The 21388-nt window shown below is 43.1% G+C and overlaps 1 protein-coding gene across 1 annotated transcript in view; it reads left to right on the top strand.

The window, feature by feature from the left end:
* The window catches only part of BCR (BCR, RhoGEF and GTPase activating protein), a 47677-nt gene that overhangs the window by 14452 nt on the left and 11837 nt on the right, over positions 1-21388 (top strand). Inside the window, exons 2-15 of the mRNA XM_018557406.1 lie at positions 7505-7671; positions 9067-9171; positions 9261-9446; positions 10981-11088; positions 13125-13185; positions 13352-13404; positions 14431-14571; positions 16458-16579; positions 16682-16850; positions 18016-18135; positions 18239-18314; positions 18451-18555; positions 19308-19382; positions 19498-19595. Coding sequence (XP_018412908.1) covers positions 7505-7671; positions 9067-9171; positions 9261-9446; positions 10981-11088; positions 13125-13185; positions 13352-13404; positions 14431-14571; positions 16458-16579; positions 16682-16850; positions 18016-18135; positions 18239-18314; positions 18451-18555; positions 19308-19382; positions 19498-19595 — 1586 coding nt within the window. The remainder of the gene's footprint in view (positions 1-7504; positions 7672-9066; positions 9172-9260; positions 9447-10980; positions 11089-13124; positions 13186-13351; positions 13405-14430; positions 14572-16457; positions 16580-16681; positions 16851-18015; positions 18136-18238; positions 18315-18450; positions 18556-19307; positions 19383-19497; positions 19596-21388) is intronic.

The raw sequence follows: 21388 nt of genomic DNA, 5'->3' as shown, positions 1-21388 counted from the left end.
TATAAAAAAAAAAGACATCCTATTAATTTATCATTCGGAGTAACATCCTGCAAATGATTGCATATTTACTATTAGGGTGTAAATCTTTAAATATGATTAATTTAACCTGTGATTACCTTTTGTTTCAGGGAGGTGACAAGTCTGCTGTCATGTAGCTGTATTGAATGCAAATTGCTCCATTCTCCAAGTGACAAACAGAAGCTTTTGTATTAGCATCAAAGGGACATGTTTTGCCATTGTCTGTAAACTTTTCAGTAAAGGTGTGATTTTTACAGGAAAGGGATTTGTATAGCTGAAGAGACAACAGAATTGATAATGAAGCAGTGTGTGAACAAGAGAATAAGCCTATCATAAAGGTAGGCAATACATGGACCAAATCTGGCTTCATGGGAGCATTACCTGTGACAGTTGGCCTAGAATCAGGCCATGGAATGCGTCTCTATGAGCATGATTAAAGTAGTATTAAAGGCAGGACATTTTTTACCTTAATGCATTCTCTGCCATGTCCAGTACCTTTCTGTGTCCCCCATCCCCGATTCACTGTTAGGGCCGCTTGTCACCGCCGCAGCTCCCCGAAGTGATCCTCCATTCAGAACTTCCTGGTTGCAGGGAAGGAGATTGAGGGCAGAGGAGCCATAGGCTCCTTCTGCCATCAATCAACCTGTTGGAGCGGAGAGGAGGAGGTCTATGGACGCACACAGCTACTGCGGGCACGTCCAGGAATGCGCACGCCCAGGAGCCTCCACAGCAGCCGCTTAGCTGATAGAGGCACCCGTGCAGGGGGCTGGGGAGATAGTGATGCGGGGACCCACTAGAAAGCGAGGAACTGAAACATTTTTTTTAAAGAGCAGCTCTGCATACCATCTGTGCCTCCCTTTCATACAAATAAAGAGCAAGGTTTAATGTCACTTTAAGTGCTTCTAACAGTCCAAACCAATGAAAAATCTCTATATACTGGAAGCCAGGCACTTAATTTCTATGCAGAAGAAAAGAAAACACTTCTACATATTAACCACACTGTAACACATTGGCACAAATGACTCCCAAGATGAAATAGGTCTTATTTACTGCAGCATGCCAGAGGAGTTTATTACCCTTCCCCACACACACTCAACTTGTGTCACTGGTTGCTAGTACAGAGGTTGGCAGTGCCCTAACAACCAATGACATTGTGAAGTGAGGCCACCAGGGCCCTAGCAACCAATGATGCTCAGCCACACAGCTCTGTTGGTTGCTAGGACGCTGTTGGTACAGTGACATTGGTTGCTAAGATGCTGTCAGCACAGTGTCCTTGGTTGCTTGGACAATGTTGGCCGCACAGAACCATAACAACCAATGATGCTGTGAGGTCTGGGGGCTCAACATGCACTGAGGATGGCTTGTGCAGTATGGACACTCTGGCCTCGGTGTCAGCCCCCACCTTGCCTCCAGGGAAAAAATTTGTGTACCTGTTTCCACCAGGTAAATTAATTTGTTGCACGCACTGACATTTGTTATGCGCAGACGTGACAGAATTCTATAGAGTGTCTGCCACACTGTGCACGTGCACATGCATATGTCTGAATGTTCCCGAACTCAAAACGTGTGCATTCAGGAACGTACTCCCATGCACATGTGTTTACAATTGCCAGTATTTACACGCATACTGCATATTGTGTCCATGTAACATAGACACAAAAACATAGTAGCTGGGGCTCTTGGGCGCAGCAGATATAGGCTTATTTTACACTGTATGGCCATATGCCTGTATTTGGGTCCGTGGGAATGCACCCTTAGTGTATAATATCCAGTGCCTTTCTGTAGACGTCCTATATGCAGACCCAGTCATCGGGAGCTCTGCTTTATTATGTCCAGAGATGGTAGCTTGTAGAATGAAGTGAGGAGGGAATTCTATGGCGGTCAGAAGACAGGGTCTGTAAGATGTGACACAAGGAAGTGTATATTCACAAGGCTGAGTGAAACTGTGTGGGTGCATTGAGGAAGTACATCTTCAATTAATAAATGTACACATTTCTAGATCAATACGGTTATTAGGAGTGGAATAGAACTTAGGGAATTCAACATAGAAATACATATTGTGTTTTAGTTTTTGACCATATTTATACCCTAATTCTGGTGAGACGCTTCTGGCTGTGTGCACAGAAGATTCCCCGAATCCTCCTGAATATGGTATGTGACTTGTTAATTAGACTGGAAGCACACGGTTCTGGATGAACGCTGGTAATGAGGTGACAGGTGTATTGTATCCAAAACAGAATGTTGTTAATCCACATGTGTGTTACACCGTTGTCGCGGCCTGTAGCCTTCATTCTGATTGGCCGCTGAGACAGCGTGATCCCGGGAGAGAAACTAGTGCATTGCAGGCTGATAAAATCATAGCCAGCTGCTCAGGAATTGAACAGGGACTAATGACATATATGACATATGAGCATATATGACTTTCTTCATTTCCACAAACGTAGGGCTTTCCCATCTAAACAGGCTTCATCACCCCAAGTGTAAACTCTAGATCTGTTTACACTGGTATTTGCGGCTTTAGAAGCTGTTATGCTGATGGGTGTTGCCTGGCATAGCTGCAGTATTACTCAGAATCTGACTCTCAGGGCAGTCCTTGGCACCGTGTGCCAGGCACAGTTATTACAACAGGAAGAACTGCTCTGTTCCTCTTCTAAAATTGTAACATTGATGTAGTCATTCTGGAGACGCACAAATTCTGCCTGCCTAGCAGCAAGTTGTGTTTCCAATCTGTGATGTAAGATAATGGAATATAACAGGGATAGCGAGACCTCACCTTTCCGGCTTCAAAGACTGGTGCACACACTGAAAAATGCACCAATTTCTATATGCCATGCTTGATCAGCTTCACGCCTAGTTCACACCAAGCGCGTTCCAGGAGCAGAGCAGTTACAGACCAAAACTGCGTCCAATGTATTCCAATGCTATTTTGGGCTCTAGTTCACACCGCAGCATTCAGTTTCAGAGCATGTAAAAAAAACTGCAGCAAGCCCTATTTTACCTGCTCTAGAATGCTCTGGCACGCGTGCAAACGCACTGGAACGCACTGAAAGCCCATTTTAAACTTTTTTTTTTTTTTTTACCCAAAACGGCCTGGAACGCCGCAAAAACGCGGCACAACCCACTGCACTGTGTGTGCAGAAACTCATGCAGATCTGCTTTGCATTTGGTGTGAACAAGGCCTCAATGGGCTTCAAAGGTGACTTTAGGGGTCTATTAGACCTTGGCAAACTCAGCGCAACCTCATCTTTCATGTTTTACCAAAAGCTTGGGAAATATATTGTGTTTATGTGCACTAGTATTTTTTTTACTGGAAATTTGGGTTTGATAAAGAGCTGCACTAATACCATTCAACATAAAAAATTGCAATGTCCCCCATTTCATTCTACAGGATGTTTGCTTTTAGGAAATATGTATATAAATGTAATTCTGATGCCTGTGTTCTATCACTTCTCCGGACCCGATAGATTGTTATTATTGTTATATATTATGTAGATTTTATTAGTAGTTTTGGTGTTTTTATTAACATTATATTCCAACAAATGAGGCAGTAAAATGTCGGTACCCGCGGGATTGTGTTATAGCTACGGGCCTGTAAAATTTCTGGACCCAGACATGCGCAGTAGCCTGTGAGATTGTTGGACTGCCTTCACACGCCCCCGGAAGTCCAGCAATCTCACCGGGTCCGGAGAACTGATAGAACACTGGCACCAACACTCTTTATAAATTCCAGGGATAATGTTGCACAGCTGGTGAGATTTATGTTTACTAAAACCTGTGGCAGCAGAAGAATGACAGTTTGGGAAGTGTTGATCTACTAAAGGCAACATCCTTGCAGCCTCTGGGTTGGCATATCACCAATGTAAGATGGTAATCAAAGGCAGTTCATTGTATGTAACACTACCACAAAGTAATGACCAGTCTACCATGGGTTGGCTTGTTGCTGAGTGTTGGCTGCTGCCTGCGTGTTTCCATTATATGGGCAATTTCCTGGATTCAGTGTTTCCTGGCCGCTCACCACGGGAGCTGTGATCACACAGATGGGCCGTTCACTTATCTTACGGCATTCCTGTCCTGTGGCACATATACTGTCTAGTACAAGCATGCATCCCGTACATGTCACAGGTCACCTTTTCCCACATATGCAAACTATTTGTCTGTCTTGATGCAATCATCACTCTTTTCATTCCACTCCCTAAACTTGTGTATGTGTCTCTCTCTCTGAGATTAACATCTGTGTGAAAACTGACACGGTTTCCTAACCCACAAATCCGACTGGAAAAACCACTCTCCAAATCCCGTCATATGTGAATGAGGAAGAGGGTGAGAATAGGCAAAGTGGGGCAGGAAAGGTTGAGGAAATGTAGAAAAACAGGTAATGATGGTTAAAAGCATACACAGGGGCACAGAGGAATGAGTAGGGGCTCTGTCAGCCGTCTGCCTCGGCTGTGGTTGCTTAATTGTCTGCATAATCTTGCAGAACTGAGCTGTGTTCTTCACAGGGTTGGGTGCGCATATATGTTGCATTCTATTATGTTGCAAAGTCGTATACGCAATAGCTGGGGATAGAGAAGGGCAGCTCAATGAGACTGTCTTTGCAAAGCAGTCATGTGGAATAATTAATGTACTAACAAATATATATTACATACAAGTGGATAGTATTAATTGGTTCATTAGGACACAGTGTAACTGCTCCCTCCTCCCACCAGTCCTTTTTCACCTAGTGTGAATCAAGAGGGTAAAGCTTTTTTACCTCTTTGGCCTTGGAAATTCCAAGTGATCATGTGTTTGGTGCCATTAGTTTTTTTATGTTTAGAAATTGTTCATAGTGTAGATTGACTGGTCTATAGAGAATGTCGATTCATAATCTGTTCCCCCGAGACCACCTAAAAGCGGGTACTTTGTTATTCTGGATACCCATAACCACTGTCTCTAAGTGTTTGGAGGCAATCCTATTATTATGGAGTACTAACAGCAGCCATAGCAAAATAATAGCTAAGCACGCTAGAAATTGCTTGTCGATGGTTATTTTTGACATGCCGTGGGCAGATCCCAGGAACCAGGTAGCCAATGCACCTTACAAATTACTGCTGGTGCCTAACTTTTGAGGTTTTCTCTAGTTGTTGTCAATGGAGCTGCTCCTGGATTGGACAAACGGACTCCTGAATTCCATATTAATGTGTCCAGCCCTGGCCTAACTAAATACATTGCTTCATCGTTTCTTCTTTTGATGTGTTACTGGAAAAAAATATATTTTATATTACACTAGAACTGGACATATAGACACAGCCAGACGTGATAATATGTGTGCTTTGGAAAGCTATAAAGGAGCTCATGGTTTAAAGAGCAGGAGATGTATGTGAATTTATAGCTGAGCCCTGGACAAACATCCTGATACCAGTTTAAATGTACACATGGGAATGTTTTTTTCCTACTGACGGATATGTAATTCTGCTCAGCTAGACTTTGTGATTCACACACCCCTGCCATACAGCACAGCAAAGCCAATGACCTCGCTTTTCTCCAGTGCAGTTAAGCAATACAACTTGGTCGCCAACCTGCCCCCATGCTGCTGATTGGACACTGAAGGAACAACAAGATACTTCCTGTCAGCATGTTTACTGTCAACATATGTGCACTGCAACAGAGCCTGATTGGTTCCTAGTACTTACGCTTAAGGTGCCCATACACCTGCCGATTATTTCGTATGATAATCGCGGGAAGTCCCACGATCGGCAAGCGCACACTGCACGTTCAGCATTGCAGTAATTGGAAGCCCGCCCCCCAGCGGGGCGGTCTTGCGATGATCGCAAGTACGATCTGCCTGTCCAAGATGGGCAGATCGTACGCTTTTTATTTACCTTACAACCATCGCAAGAAAAAAGTCTTGCGATGGTTGTAAGGTGTATGGCCAGCTTTAAGGTGCCCATACACCTGCCGATTATCGTACGATAATCGTGGGTGATCCCCCGATCGTATGATAATCAGCAGGTGTACGGAAAGCGGGTGACCGTTTCTACTGTAAGGTCGCACGTCTTTTGTCTCCCGAGCAGGCTTGAAAACCCGCCGAAAATCGCAGTGGCGCTCTCTGGAGACAAATGCCGCACGGGCCGGTGGACGCATGCACACACTGCCCGCTCAGCATTGGAATCAGATGGGAAAAGATGGGCAGATCGTACGAGCTTTTAATTACCTTACAACCATCCCAGGATGAAAGTCGTGCGATGGTTGTAAGGTGTATGGGCACCTTTTACACTCGCCATACACAGGCTCAATTCTTTTCATTCACCTGCAGGCTGAAAAAAATCTGACAGATTCCGCTATTCAAACTAAACCGCATGGATAGATGAATCTCGCGCTGCAGCTATTGTATTCTGACCGTTGTGAGAGTGCCGCAGCCTACCCAAACAGTTACTGCAGCTGATTGGCCGAATAGAGACTGCAACCAACAATTTTGCACATGGTTTTCTGAACAAAGGATGTCTGGTGGAGGACTGCTGACAGGTTACATTTTGCTCAGTGTATGGCCAGCTTTAGTGCTGCTGTACATACATTTAATTATATTTCTTTAATTAATGTTGCCGTATCGAGCAGCTTCCGGGAAGGACAGGTGCTGCGTGTGATTTGTACGCAGCCCCTGCCCTTCTCTATGGGACTAAGCGGCCGTACGCCCCCCTACGCTCACCTCAAGTGCAGGTCCGTACGGGTGCGTGTTTCCTGGGCTCGGACGCAGACAGGATCCATCCTCTCAGCGTACAAGTACACTCACCCGCACGGACGTGCAGTGGCGGGTGAGCGTAGGGGAGCATACGGCTGCATAGTATCATAAAGAAGGACAGTGGCTGCGTACTAATCACACGCAGCACTTGTCCTTCCCGGGAGCTGTTTGATACGGCCCTGCACGCAGCACAGAGCTGTATGTGCGGGCCGATTACAGTGTGAATGAGGCCTAAACTGGTGAAAGGGATCAGCTTGATGGAAATCTTATCAAAATGTTTTTTGCAGAGCCATACAATGGTTGTGCCTTACTGCTCTTCATTACAATACAGATCTGTGAATCGAGAGACTCAAGAAAAACAATTCACTCCCTAGGTGGCTAATATATTATCCACACAGGGAGTGAATTGTTTTTAGTTACATAGTATTTGAGGTTGAATAAAGACACAGGTCCTCAAGTTCAACCTTTTGTGTGTCTGTGTGTGGTCTTAGTTTTTTTTAGAGTACCTGTACCCATGTAGCGAGTCCAACACTATTTTAATGCAGAAATGTATGTATGAAGCCACTGGTAGTCTAGTGAATGAACTACACATGTCTATATGGTATACAGTTAATATAATGCATTACTTTAAAATGAACTCACATCAATAACTAAAAAATTTAATATTTTTCCTGTAACAGACCTTTTTGTTCTCTAACTCTGATAGTTGTGTGGTTTTACCATGATTCTACTGCAGTTGATACATTTTTAACTATGTTTTCTTATCTTCAGATACACCTAATTGTCGAACACCCCCAGGTGCTACAGAAGAACAAAGAACACAGCATGATCTTATGCCCTATATTGATGACTCCCCAAGTTCCTCCCCGCAGCTCAGTGCCAAGAGTCGTGGTAGCAGAGACACCCTCTCGTCTGCATCTCTTGAGTCCAATAAATCAGTAAGTGGGCCATAATAATAAACTGAGAAGGAAAGTGATCAGTGAAGGCATAGACCTGTTTAGCCTTGTTCAGACTCTGTTGTAATGTTTAGTAGCTTCAGGTCAGGTTTGATGATGTCTGTTAATTTCTGTTTTGATATAGGAAACAACAAAGCTGATGTTTGACATAAACTGAACGGAAAATAATTGGTAGCCTAAGGGCATCCATAAAATTAATGTTGATATGCTACCACTGTTCCCTTTAAAGTCTGGAATTTCAGAACCAGAGTAAACAGTTAAAATCTCACTATGCACGTGCAGAATTTAGATTTAGTTTAGTAGAAACAATTTTTGAGAAATGGCACAATGTAAATCAGTGACAGATATTTTAGATCTGTAGATCAGGACACTTTAAAGGAGAACTATGGGGTAAGTGTTTTTCACCATAGTTCTCCTAAGGGTCACGGGAGGACATGAACTAGCGTCCTCCCCTGACCCAAAGCTCAGGGGGGGAATCCCTGTAGGGAGCTGTGAGTGACAGTCACGACTCTCTGCAGGAAGATGATCGAGAAGCGAGCCAACGACGCTATATGTTCGCCCACTTCCCGATATATTGAGCCGATGTGTGGCAGCTTCATTGTCACACGTTGGCTCGAACTATGAGGTTGAGGGAAAATCACTCACCTCATAGTTCTCCTTTAATGCTCAGTATCCTCTGGCTGCAGAGCTATTGGTTATTGTACAAATGACCCTTTTTGGTTCATATCAAATACTAGTCGCAGCGCTCTTGTTTTTGCGCTGTGAGGCCTGGTTCTCACCTGGGCTTTTTATAGCGCGTTCCTACGTGCTGTAAAACGCTCAACATGTGAAAACCAATAATTGCCTATGAGCATGCGTCCCAGCTGGACGCATTTCAGCGCGTAGGAACGTGCTGAAAAAGGCCCTACACCCAAAGAAGTATAGGAGCTTCTTTGGGGTGTATTTTCCACGCATATCCATTAGGATACTGCCAGATAGCCCTCGTAAACGCGCATTTGTCGCGCGTTTCTTTTACCGCAAATCGCGGTAAAAACGCGCGGCAAATGCGCATATTCCGTACGCCCAGATGTGAACCCAGCCTGACCGAGACTTCCAGTTTCTGTATAGTGTGGGGATGGTGTAATTCACTCTCCCCTCGTCCATTCACAAAAAGCCTTGTATTCTGTTCACAGAATATAAGGTGTTCTGTGTTTGCACCAGGGGAGAAGGGCCAGTAAACGGCAAGATCCATTCACAGAATTCGTCATCCAAAAATGTTATGCATAAGACTTTATTGTTTAAACCCCTAAAGAGTTGGAAGGAGGGAAGACATCTAAAAGGTCTACACATGGAATCTGTTCCCCAGCATTGGCTTATACAGTTCTTCTCTCCTCACAGAATGAGCTGGACCTTGAGAAGGGCCTAGAGATGAGGAAGTGGGTGCTGTCTGCAATCTTGGCAAGTGAAGAGACCTACCTTAGCCACCTCGAGGCTCTGCTCTTAGTAAGTCATTAGATATTTTGATGTTTGTGCAGTATTGTCCACAGGAACTGTATAAATAAAATAAACTGACACCGTCTTTTCTTCTGCAGCCAATGAAACCCCTTAAAGCTGCAGCAACCACCTCACAGCCGGTTCTAACCATCCAGCAGATTGAAACAATTTTCTTCAAAGTCCCAGAGTTGTATGAGATCCATAAGGAATTTTATGATGCATTGTTTCCCCGGGTGCAGAAATGGAGCCACCAGCAGAGAGTAGGCGACCTTTTCCAAAAACTGGTGAGTTTGCAGTCCAAAAATTAAATATAGAATGTCATCTGTGAGTAGTTTAATGAAAATCTGATAATTATGGTTTTAGCAGATGGTGATCTCTGATGCATTCTAATGACCAAAATGTCCTTTTAACATGGGCTAGACTTCTATAACAAGGATTTGTTTTGTCTGTTATATGACCAAATGACCATAAACAAATGAGCCTCAGGCTTTGTGGAGACGTGGATGGAGTCATTTGGAAGCATTACCAAATCTATTATCATAGTTCTCTGTGACAGATTGATGAGTGTTTTTCAATGAGTAAGGAAGGTGAAAAAATGAAAAAAGAAAGAGATATAGCTACAGTAATAGTTACACCATTCCTATCGGCCCATACAAATGTTATGGAGCCAGCAGCATGGGGGAAGCAGTACTTTTCTCTCTGCAAACCTCCACAAAAAAAAAACAGACCAGCGCCAAGTAGAAATCTCCTCCAGCCCAAAAATGCCTCCAGCAATCCAGGCCGGCCACCCCGCAACAGACGAGGGGATGTCACTGCATAAAACAAAGAGCAGTCAGAAGGCAATCCAAAAAAAGGCACCCGGTGTTTTTGTTTTTTTGAAATATGCAAACCTGTATGAGATTGCTGCATATGCAATAGCAGGCTGGATCATTATTTACCCTTTTAGAATGGTCCAGGTCTCTGTACCAAGACTGCCTTTAAAGTAGATCTAAAGTTTAAAAATAAACTATGCACAGTCTGATAGGTGACTAAACAACATAGCAGAAATTGCAATAGATTGTCCAACTCCAAGTCTTAAAGTCGCCTGTTGCCGATCCAGCAAGATATGGCTGACAAGATCACATAGCCAAGTGGGCCTGAGAATGTGCTCTGCGCTCTCCATTCACACCAATGGAGAGTTAGTTCTCCCATGGATAGTTAGCTGAAGTGCCATTGGAAAGAATGAGAGTGCAGAGTGTATGTGCAGGCCACGGACATTTTGGCGAGATGCTCTGTGATCTAGTCAACGATACCTAGGTGGATCCGGGGACAGGTCAGAATAAGACTGAAAGGGGGTGGACACACACGATATAGGTGAAAATGTTCCAAAGTTCAAAAAGTCTTCAAAGATTTCTTCCTTTATGCTCCCCAGCCCAAAAGCCTGACTGTAATGGTTTTGGTGGGGTCCTTTGATTTATAATTGTATACCTGTATGGGTCAAAGGATAATTTTTCTAAAGTCGGGGTAGCCCAACTGTGGCCCTCCAGCTGTGGTGAGACTACAAATTCCATTAGACATTGCAAGAGAGCCACAGGCATGACTCCCAGAGTAAGATGCATGATGGCATTTGTAGTTTCGCCACAGCTGGACGGTCAAATTTTGGCTACCCCTGTTGTAGGGGGACCGCTAGGCTTGAAACAACCTTGACTGATTCCTGCATTCATATTGCTCTTCTGTGGTTTATTCTCAATGCATATTTGTTCATTTGTAATTTTTATGTGACTTTTTTGTCTTAACTCTTCACTTTGCATTTTTTATTTATTCTTTCCTGCTTTTCAGGCCAGTCAGCTGGGTGTATATCGCGCCTTTGTTGACAACTATGAGGTTGCCATGGAGACAGCGGAGAAATGTTGTCAGGCCAATGCTCAGTTTGCAGAAATTTCAGAGGTGCGAGCATCTTTAATTTTGTTGCACATACATTACACAAATATAACAACATAAAAGGCACAACGTTAGAAAATACCAAAGCTGCTTTTGTAACTATGTGGCGATGCTTATCCTCTTTTTGTATAAAACAACTGAAGTACATTTGTACGTCGCTACAAGTGTTGTGCCTTTATGTGATTGATGGCACATATATGAAAAATAAAGCATACCTTTTGATGCATTTCTGATGTACAAGTCCATATATCTGAGTGTAAAGAATGCTCCCACTTTTATTACTATAGAATTTACATAGCGCCAACACTTTGTGCAGAATGCAAAATGGAGGGAGACCGTACAGTTAGAATACAATTTCAATACAGGAGGGGTTAGGAGGGCCCTGCTCTTGAGAGCTTACAATTTAGTAGGAGGGGCAAGTGATACAAAAGGTAATAGTTGTGTGGGATGAGCGAATGGTAGAAGTAAAAGGACCGTTATTATGTGGGATAGGCTTCGCTGAAGAGATGAGTTTTTAAAGATCACCTAAAGATGGACATAGTAGAAGATGAGCGGACAGATCGGGGTAGGGAGTTTCAGAGGATGTGAGACACCCTGGAGAAGCCCTGGAGGTGAGCATGGGAGGAGGTGACAAGGTTGCTGGAGAGCAGGAGGTCTTGAGAGGAGGGGAGAGGTTGGTTTGGGTGATATTTTAAGATGAGGTTGGTGATGAAGCTGGGGGCAGAGGTGTCTATGACTTTGTATGTTGTTGTTAGTATTTTGAATTTTACTCGTTGGACAAATGGGAGCCAGTGGAGAGATTGGCAAAGAGGGGTGGCAGATGCTGAACAGTTGGTGAGATGCATGAGTCTTATAGCAGCATTCATGATAAAATAAAGGGGAGGGGATAGCCTGCTAGGTGGTAGGCCAACAAGAAGGGAGTTACAGTAGTCGAGGCGAAAGAATACAAGGGAGTGAAATAGAAGCTTTGCAATGTCATTCGATAAAAAGGGGCAAATTATGGCAACGTTATTTAAAGAATAGAAGCCCTCTGCTAGTCCCCAGTATTATCCACCAGCAGACATCTCTTCGCTATAATGGTAACTGCTCCTAGTTTTGCATCAGACAGCGTTTTTTGGCTTGGCTGAAAGCTGACCCAGATCCTAATAACAGACCCCCAGGGTAGGTACTGTGTAGATAAAATGGGCAGCTGAGTAACAGCTCTGCCCTCCAGACAAGTATTTACAGCTGAAAATATTTACTAGAACTTGCTTGTTGGAAAGGGACCATTATTTATTTAGTGTACACTATATAATGTCAAACCACTTTCGTAAAGGGGAAATATATTTAGAGATCACTCATATGTAAAAATTACAATATAAAATCAAAATGTACGCTATGTTTAGCCTTTTAGATAAATACAAATTAGTCAAAATGTAAGGAATAAGTGTAATGTAAGTGATAAGTGTATTTAAACCCAAACTCCTACGTATATGAAGAAAATCGCTTTTTAGCCCTTGTAACCAGAAGTGCATTGCAATAAAAGGAGAATGGTCACCTTAGTAAGACCTGACAAGGTCAGAATTAGTCATTGTTAACTCTAAATTGACAAGCAGTAAAGACTCTTAAAGCGTCGCCTATGGGCAATTTTGGGTACCGTAGTTTCACAGACGCATACAATTTTAAGGCTCGCCATGTTTGGCATCTATTTACCTGACACAACCCCATCTCTTTATATTTTACCCCCCAAAAATGGGTAATATATTGTGTTTGTGTGTATTACATTCATTTTAGTGTAATTCTTGCTAAAATTATCAATTGGATAAACATTTGCACAAATATCATGCAAGATCACAAATTAGCACTAGCATTTTTTTTTATCCTGCAGGGCCTCTGGCTTTAGAAAACACATAATTGTTTGGGGGTTTAAAACTGTTTTAGAGCCAAATATTCAGATTTTAACGTGTGTGCAAAAAATAATAAATTACTCCAGTGCCGAAGTGGTTAACAATGCTTCGTAAATTTATAGACTAATTATTCACCTTTTTAAATGTTATTTTCAGAATCTGAGGGCCAGAAGCACACGTGAATCCAAAGACCAAGCGGCTAAAACCTCCCTGGAAAGTGAGTGAGCACATCAGTAAATCAGAGGGCAGGGTTGGCATTTGAAGCTCCTTTCTAAGGCTAGATTGTGATTAAATTGGCAAATTTATTGGATAGTGTTGGGTGTGACATCCTGTCTGTGCTGTAATGGTAAAAATGTGCCACCCTGTCTGCTCTTTGTCTCCAGCACTACTCTACAAGCCAGTGGACCGTGTTACGCGGAGTACACTCGTTCTGCATGTGAGTGCCATATTTGTATTAATATAATAAGGTCTTCAATATCTATCCTTCTTGCATTATCTGAACACAGCCATGACATGCACTTTATATGTCAAATGAAAGTATGGGCAAAATAAAAATGACATATATAATTATGTCTGTCATCTGCAATAACACATCATTTGTTGCTGTCCTACAATAGAATAGTTTTTTTTACCTGTTGATCCTGTCATTGGATCTGTTATTCTTACCTCCTGTAAAAGGCTGACAACACTGAAAAGGCACAGCAGTGTACTCAGTGCGGTGTCAGCAGCCTTATATAGTGTGCTGCAGGGACTTAGCTGTGAGACATGATTGGGCAGAGTCATCGTGACTCTGCCCAATCATGGCTCTATATTTGTACTGAGCCCTGATTGGCACAGTCTTGCACCTGACCTTTGGTCAGGTGCAGGACTGTAGCCAATTGCCGCTTCGGACGGCGCAGTGCATTGTGGGATGTGCCGCGGTCGAACAGACCGCGGACATCCCATAATGTTCGGTGTTCGGCGAACGCTCGAACATGCTATGTTCGAGTCGAACATAGGTTCGACTCGAACGCGAAGCTCATCCCTACTCAGGGTAGTCTGAGGGAGACATGTAGTTTTAAATGGACTTTAAGTAAGAGAAAAGCAGATGATAGCCAACCTTCATCTAACACTTTAAAGCAGTGTAAACCATATAACTAAAAACTGACTGTTGTAACCCCCCTAATCAGGGTTATATTCGTTGTCCTAACGCCTGCAACCCCACTTTTGCTGGACAGCTTGGCCTTTTAAAGGAAGTGGGAAAAAATGACAGCTCTACAGGCAGGATCAGCAGGAAATTAATAGAATAATGTTATGGGGACTCATAAATTGCTGTGTATTGCTCATGATTTTACCTATAGTAGCATGTAACTAATGGGCTGCTACTATGTGGCTTTATGAGTGCTGTGATTTGCACGTATTCATTCTTTAGTTGTTAAAAGTGTTTTAGACTACCTTGACACTTTTTAAATTGTATTTCCAGGACCTACTGAAGCACACACCCACCAGCCATCCGGATTACCCCCTGCTCCAAGATGCACTCCGCATTTCCCAGAACTTCCTGTCTAGCATCAATGAAGAGATCACTCCGAGGCGACAGTCAATGACTGTGCAGAAGGGAGAGGTGAGTGGCACACCTTTGGTGGGTGCAGGGTTTCTGTTAGGGAGCAGAGGTTATGATTATCACACAATTGGAAACATCATTAGAGGAATTAGAGAAAAGTTAAAACAAATCTAATAACTAGTATTTAAAAGTGGTCTTTTGAAATGTGTATGAGTATCCTACATGTTAAATCAAGGAGCATGCTGATAGGGTGAGTTGGGGGGAGAGATGAGCTCATCAGTCTGCTACTTTTCCTTACACTGTTAAGTCACAGGCTGAGGAGTCATATCACCTATAAGAGCTGCTTCTGCAGCTGAGAATAGTAGTTTCCTGCCCTGCCAGACAGGACTGATCTGTGTGGCATAGCTGTGTAAATCTCAGGACTGGATGGGCAGAAATACAAATCCCTTGGCAGGTAAAAGAGTACCTATATATGTATTTGGTCTGTGTGTTTAGCTGTTTACCTGGAGTTCAGCATTAACTGTTTTTAAAGTGGTGTCAAGAGGTTCAGTTTATATCCTGGTAACTCCAAAACCTATTTTCAAATTTTATTGGAACTCATAATAAAGGGTCTGTGCTATCCTACATCAAAGTTGGATAGAATGCCATCAGACATGTTGGTAAATAAACTAGAGTGCACCGATACCATTTTTTCCCAGACCAAGTACTGATACTTTTCCTTAAGTACTCATCGATACCAATTACCGATACTTTTTCTTGGTGTCATGTGACAGTTTTTCTAAAGCAATGAATTTAGGACAGTGGTAGAGTGCCTGGGCCTGGTCTCAGCTGCGACCCTGGTGGTTCTGCTACTGACTCCAAGCTGAGGGACTACAAATCTCAGCAATACATTATACAGCAATGCAGAATACCATTAGCTATAGAGGACTACAAATCCCAGCAATACATTATACATCAATGCAGAATAATATGATCAGCTATAGAAGGCTACAAATCCCTGCAATACATTATACAGCAATGCAGAATAATATGTATATAGTATATGAATTTGCTACATACTCTGTGCTGCCGCTCTGCTCCTGGGTGCCAGCCTGATGTCTCGGACGGAGGCTCCCAGGAGGTGGAGATGTGAATACCGGCGGGAAGCACTGTAAACAGGTGCTGCTTGGTTCCCGAGTAGGCTGCCGTGAGGACCCGGCAAGCGCGGGAGCTCAGATAGGCGCTTCCATTCCACTTCAGTTTTTGGTATCAGGGCATTTTCAGAGTATGAGTACTCGTGAAAATGCCCAGTATCAGCACCGATACTGGTATTGGTGCATCCTTAAAATGAACCCAAAGATTTCTTTTTTTCCTGGGCCTCACGTGTGGTCATATTCTGAATACAGTACATAGACGTATGGCGCACATACACACTCAATGGCTACTTTATTAGGTACACATTATTATTGTAGGTCACATTATTATAGTAGGTCACACAACCTCTTTTCAATCAATAAAGCATGCAGTCAAGAGGATCAGTGGTTATCCAAATCCTAGAATGAGTAGGATAGTCTAAATGCATTTTCCTGTGGAATGGTTTATGGTGCCTGAAGTGGTTCTTGTAGCATGTCAGATATTGCTGACCTCTTGGGACTTTCACTAAAGTCTGAAGAGTTTACAGAAAATGATGCAAAAAACATCCATGTAGCCAGAGATTACCATTCTAATGAGAGAGGTCAAAAGAGGATTGCCACACTTGTTCACATTAAAAGGAAATCACCAGCCACCATTGACAAGAGTGGGTTGTACAAGGCATGCCTGATCACATAACACCATTAAAAGTGGTCAGGCTACAGCAGCAGAAAACAAATCTGGACTCAACCTCTGCCACCAAAGAACAGAAAAATGCAGCTGACAATTGGTAGTATACAGATGTTATTCATTTATATAATCCTTTTACTTTGCAGCATCGACAGCTCTTGAAAGACAGTTTCATGGTTGAACTCGTTGAGGGTGCCCGAAAACTGCGCCATGTCTTCCTTTTTACCGACCTTCTCCTTTGCGCCAAATTGAAAAAACAAATAGGAGGGTAAGAGGACACAATTCAGTAAAGTAGGCTTTCCACCATCCACCACTTATTTGAGCTGTTTATGGACCCTTGCGATAATATCATCTTTCTTTTTCACTCCAGGAAAAGCCAGCAGTATGACTGTAAGTGGTACATTCCGTTAGCAGACCTGACCTTCCAGCCTATGGATGAGTCCGAAGCTGCTGCCAACATTCCTCTGATACAGGATGATGAGTTAGAAGCAATGAAAGTGAAAATATCCCAGCTGAAGAGTGATATCCAGAGGGAAAGAGTAAGTTGGGTGTGCTGTATAGAGATAAGTTAACTACATTATATGTGTTGTCAGGATATTGGAAATACACGGCACACTTGAAATAATTGAAGGAAACCGTATGACGATAGTTTTGGGTAGATAATGTTATGACTTTAAATGTAAACTATTTTTTATTGTGGGGCAATGAACCATTGCAAGACTTGAATTCAGTTATAGAATTACAGCCATGCTCTTCCATTTGTGTAAATGCAGTTAATGTAAGGGGGATCTCCAGTTCTGCTGTCTCGTTTGTTCCTGCGCCATCCTGCCTCATCCTGTTTAATACGATGTGCTAGGATGATCATGGATTTCCATGGTAGACTTGGTTTGTGAAGGCTTGTTTATATTGAAATTGGTGACAAAGCTTTGTAAATGGGTAGTGTGGAATCTAAACCCCACAAGTCCCCGAAAGCTGCACACCGTTCACTCTGTCCTACAGCAGACATGAAGCCCCTTCTCCAAGTAGCACCTGTCAACTTACAAACTCTCCCTACCACACACTGTCTGCAGACAATGCCAATGCACGCCTTTTCCTAAATGAAAGTAGTACAACCTTTTCCCTGAATTTAGAGGGATTTGGTAAGTATAGAAATCTGGGGACTGCTATTGTTAGCTCATATTGAAGTTTAAAACTTGTAGGGTTAACATTGTTCTTCTTCCTAACTACTTTTTGAGCCAGTGACCTCGATTTGAGCATCAGGTGATATAAATATGCTTGTTAGGGTCAGTGATTCACAAAGCAGTGAAGTTAGAGTAGAGATGACCCTGAAGCCTTAACTTTTAAAACAAGTCAATAGTGAGAGATCCCATATTTTTAGTCTAAAGGTTTCCTTTTAAACAAGGCAGAATATTTGAGCGGAGAGTTGCTACTACCTTTGTCAGAACCAGGCTGTGAATGTGGAAAAAGCCCAGTGCTTGACCAACTCTGATCTGTGATTGAAAGTATGGTGATTCTGACTGCAAGTGGCCCAGCATATCTTTGTCTTGCCTATGAATCTTCCACATAGTAATTCCAGACTGTGTCAACTAACTCTGGTTGCCAGGTCACTTGTTCTCCTCATCAGTGAAACCTGGCAAATGGTTTTTGTACAACCCTTGAGTCGTTGTATTGATGAACATTTAAAATGCATAAATCTTCTTCTAGAAAGCAAACAAAGGAGGAAAAGGTCTGGATCGTCTCCGCAAGAAGCTTTCTGAGCAAGAATCAATGTTACTGTTACTCTCACCAAGCATGGCATTCCGAGCCCACAATCGCAATGGCAAGGTGGTTCTTTGTAACTTGTTTTTACTTTATTTGTCTCCTCTCTTCTCTTAATATTGATTGTATCTGCCTTGTCTTGCCTAACTGGTGCTAATCTCTCTTCTAGGGCTACACATTCCTAACATGGTCGGACTATGAGCGGGCAGAATGGGGAGAACACATACGAGACCAGCAGAAGAAATGTAAGTGTGTACCACTAGAGGTCTATGTTTTAGCCCATTCAATAAAATAGTTTGATTTTTTTTTTTTTTAATTATACATAGAAAGTTTTTTTTCTTCGCTAACAATAGGCTCTTTTTTTCCCTTTTTTCTTTTTAGGCATAAAAAGTTTCTCTCTTTCCTCACTGGAAATCCAAATGCTAACAAACTCCTGTGTGAAACTGCAAACTGTCCATAGGGTTCCTTTGACCCTGAGTAAGGAAGGTGAGAAGGATTTTCCAGTAGTTGCTGGCTTTAATGAGCAGATAATAGAATCTGGGTAAAGTGATGCCCAACTGGCACCATATCGCCTTTCTGTTCCATCTGTTGGGCCCTCCTTGGTTAGAGAAGATTAAGTAATGGTGAGCTTAGATGTAACTGTTTTTTTCACCTAATTTTAACACATTATTATATTGTCTGCAGAGTTGTGGTGGAGGGTGATGTAATTACATGCAGTGGTGGGGTCAGGGCTGTCCCGCACACTATTTTGCCGCCCGTTAGCTGGGTGGGAAGCCAGTGAGAGTGTCACAGGTTGCTAAGAGCTCTTAGCAACCTGGGACGCTATGGCCGCGTCCATAGAGAATCAACTCTTTGCGGCGTCCCGCCCAGCTCACAGATGTCACTGGTTTCCAGGAGCTCAGCTAGAAGCCAGACAGAGCGTCCACACTCACCTCTTGGCAATCGGTGACGTCCGTGAGCTGGGTGGGAAGCCAGTGAGAGTGTCACAGGTTGCTAACAGCTCTTAGCAACCTGGGACGCTATGGCCGCCCTACTGTCGCCCACCCCAAACTACCGTATACCTGATGTTTGGGGTCCCAGGTGAAATTTTTACCCTTTGAAGAAGTCAAAGTATTTTGTCGGGCCCAATTAAATATAGACATTTGCCCTTTACTTTACTCGGGGACATTGGCTACTGTATAGGAAAGTGTTTATATTTTTATAGGTTCACCGTTTTTCTTGCATGTTCTCTCTCCTAGATGATGAGTCTTCTGGCCTGTATGGTTTCTTAAATGTCATTGTCCACTCGGCCACTGGATTCCAGCAGAGCTCAAGTAAGTAAGAGTCCATGTGGCAGCTCTTATTGATAAAGCTCGTATTGAGTACAGCAGGCTCTTATTAATGAATCATGTTTTTTTTTTTTTACACTGTTGTATTTGGCTCGAACAGATTTGTTCTGTACACTGGAAGTGGATTCTTTTGGATATTTTGTTAACAAGGCAAAGACACGAGTCTACCGCAACACAACTGACCCGAGCTGGAATGAGGTAGGAATGAGTCTGCACCATATTTTGCCAAGGTTCCAATTGTTTTCTGATTGGATTATGGAGAAATATAGTATGCACACTTTATAAAATTGATTTTGTTCATATGGGAAGATATACATGATTTCATCTAGGATTTCCACTGAATGGCCTTACATGAGAATCTGGTAACAGATTATATAAGAAGAAAACAACCATAAAATCTTGTGAACAAACCCTTCAGTATAGTAAAAAAAAAATCCTAAGTGCTATGGAGAAGGGTTTAGCAAATATCTTTTTTGTAGAGACAATTAAAATGCACTACAGGTACACTTAAGTAGTAAACAAATGCCTGTGTCATGGGGTTTGGACACATGGACTTGTGTTGATGTCATCAATTTGAAATCAGCTTGAGATGCTTCTGAGATCATTCAGAGTTCATTTTTGGGTCCATCTGACTTGCAGTTGATCTCCTTCTGACCTGCAGTTGATCTGCTTTATGCAGGTTTTGCATTCCCACAACTTGTAGGAAATGAAAACCTTCTTGAGGTGAAGAAAAAGAACCTTGACACAGGCTCTATGGAAGAGTAAGCACCTTTGTATTGCTGTGTGTGACTCCCATGAGCGAGATTACCCCCAGTTCAGGCACCCATGACAACACAACTCCAAAAGTATTTCTTCAGGTTCAAAATTTTTTTTAGACAAGCAGGTGTTTACTGGGACTGGGAATGAAGACCTCATTTAAATCGGTGGTTCTCAACCTGTATAACCTCAGGACCCACATTAGTCCTAGGTCATTAAGTCGCGACCCAAGTCCCGCCACACTGGAACGCACGGCAATGGACTAACACATGTTCCGGTCCAAACTGTGGGCAGGAGGTGTGTTTCTGGTGCCATTTAAGTGAATTGCAACGCAGCACACATCCAGCACTTCCCCCACCCGAATGAACTGTAGGTGCGATTGCGTGGTAGTTTGTGATTAAACAATTAAAACAAAACATAGACAGACGCACACAACCACAGACACAATCTCACACACTCAGAGACATTCTCACACACACATACTACTTTTAGGGGTTCAGTGTGGGCTGCTGTGCTGTGACGGAGCTCCATCCATACATGCATTACTTGTACAGCTCCCTTGCACTCCCATTAGAGGTGCCGGGAGCCAGAATGTGATGGCACTCCAGTCCAGGCACCTCTAAAGGGCACGCAAGGGAGCTGTAAGCAATGCATGTATGGATGGATCCCCCTCGTGGCCATACTTCCAGCCCACCCCACCCCAAGATGACACTCGTTGCCGGGCAGCATATTTTGAATGGCTGTTCGGCACGAGAACTGACAGTACTTCACTATGGGGGAGGCCGAGGACCCTTTCACCTAGTGCAATGGAATGGAATGAACATGGGGTCGCGACCCTCACTTTTGGGTCACGACCCACCAGTTGAGAACCACGGATTTTAATCATGATACCTGTGTTACTAATAGTGGGAATTGTGGAAATATTTAACAACTAATTCTGGACTTACTGAATTAAGGTGGCCAGTATGTTTTATGTTGCTGCTGTTAGCCTGTGACTAAAATCATAACATTAAAGAAAAATACTTTTCCAGATCAAACAAATAAACACTGCCCAGCTGGCTCCCACTCTCCCAGCTCCGCTTCCCTGAAATTCCTGTCCAGTACAAGATCACAAGAAACAGAGCAGTCTCCAGAGACTGTCTTGTCTCAAGGAGAGAGGGGCAGGGTAGTGGCCTTGCTGTGCCTGGGAGTTTGTGGAGGCACACACAGCTTCCTAGCACACTCAGCAGTGGCTC

The sequence above is a fragment of the Nanorana parkeri genome, unplaced genomic scaffold, assembly GCF_000935625.1.
Source record: "Nanorana parkeri isolate BGI_ZX_2015 unplaced genomic scaffold, ASM93562v1 scaffold282, whole genome shotgun sequence".
Lineage (NCBI taxonomy): Eukaryota > Metazoa > Chordata > Amphibia > Anura > Dicroglossidae > Nanorana > Nanorana parkeri.
The sequence above is the reverse complement of the archived record's forward strand: the minus strand, read 5'-3'. Positions and strand labels throughout refer to the sequence as shown.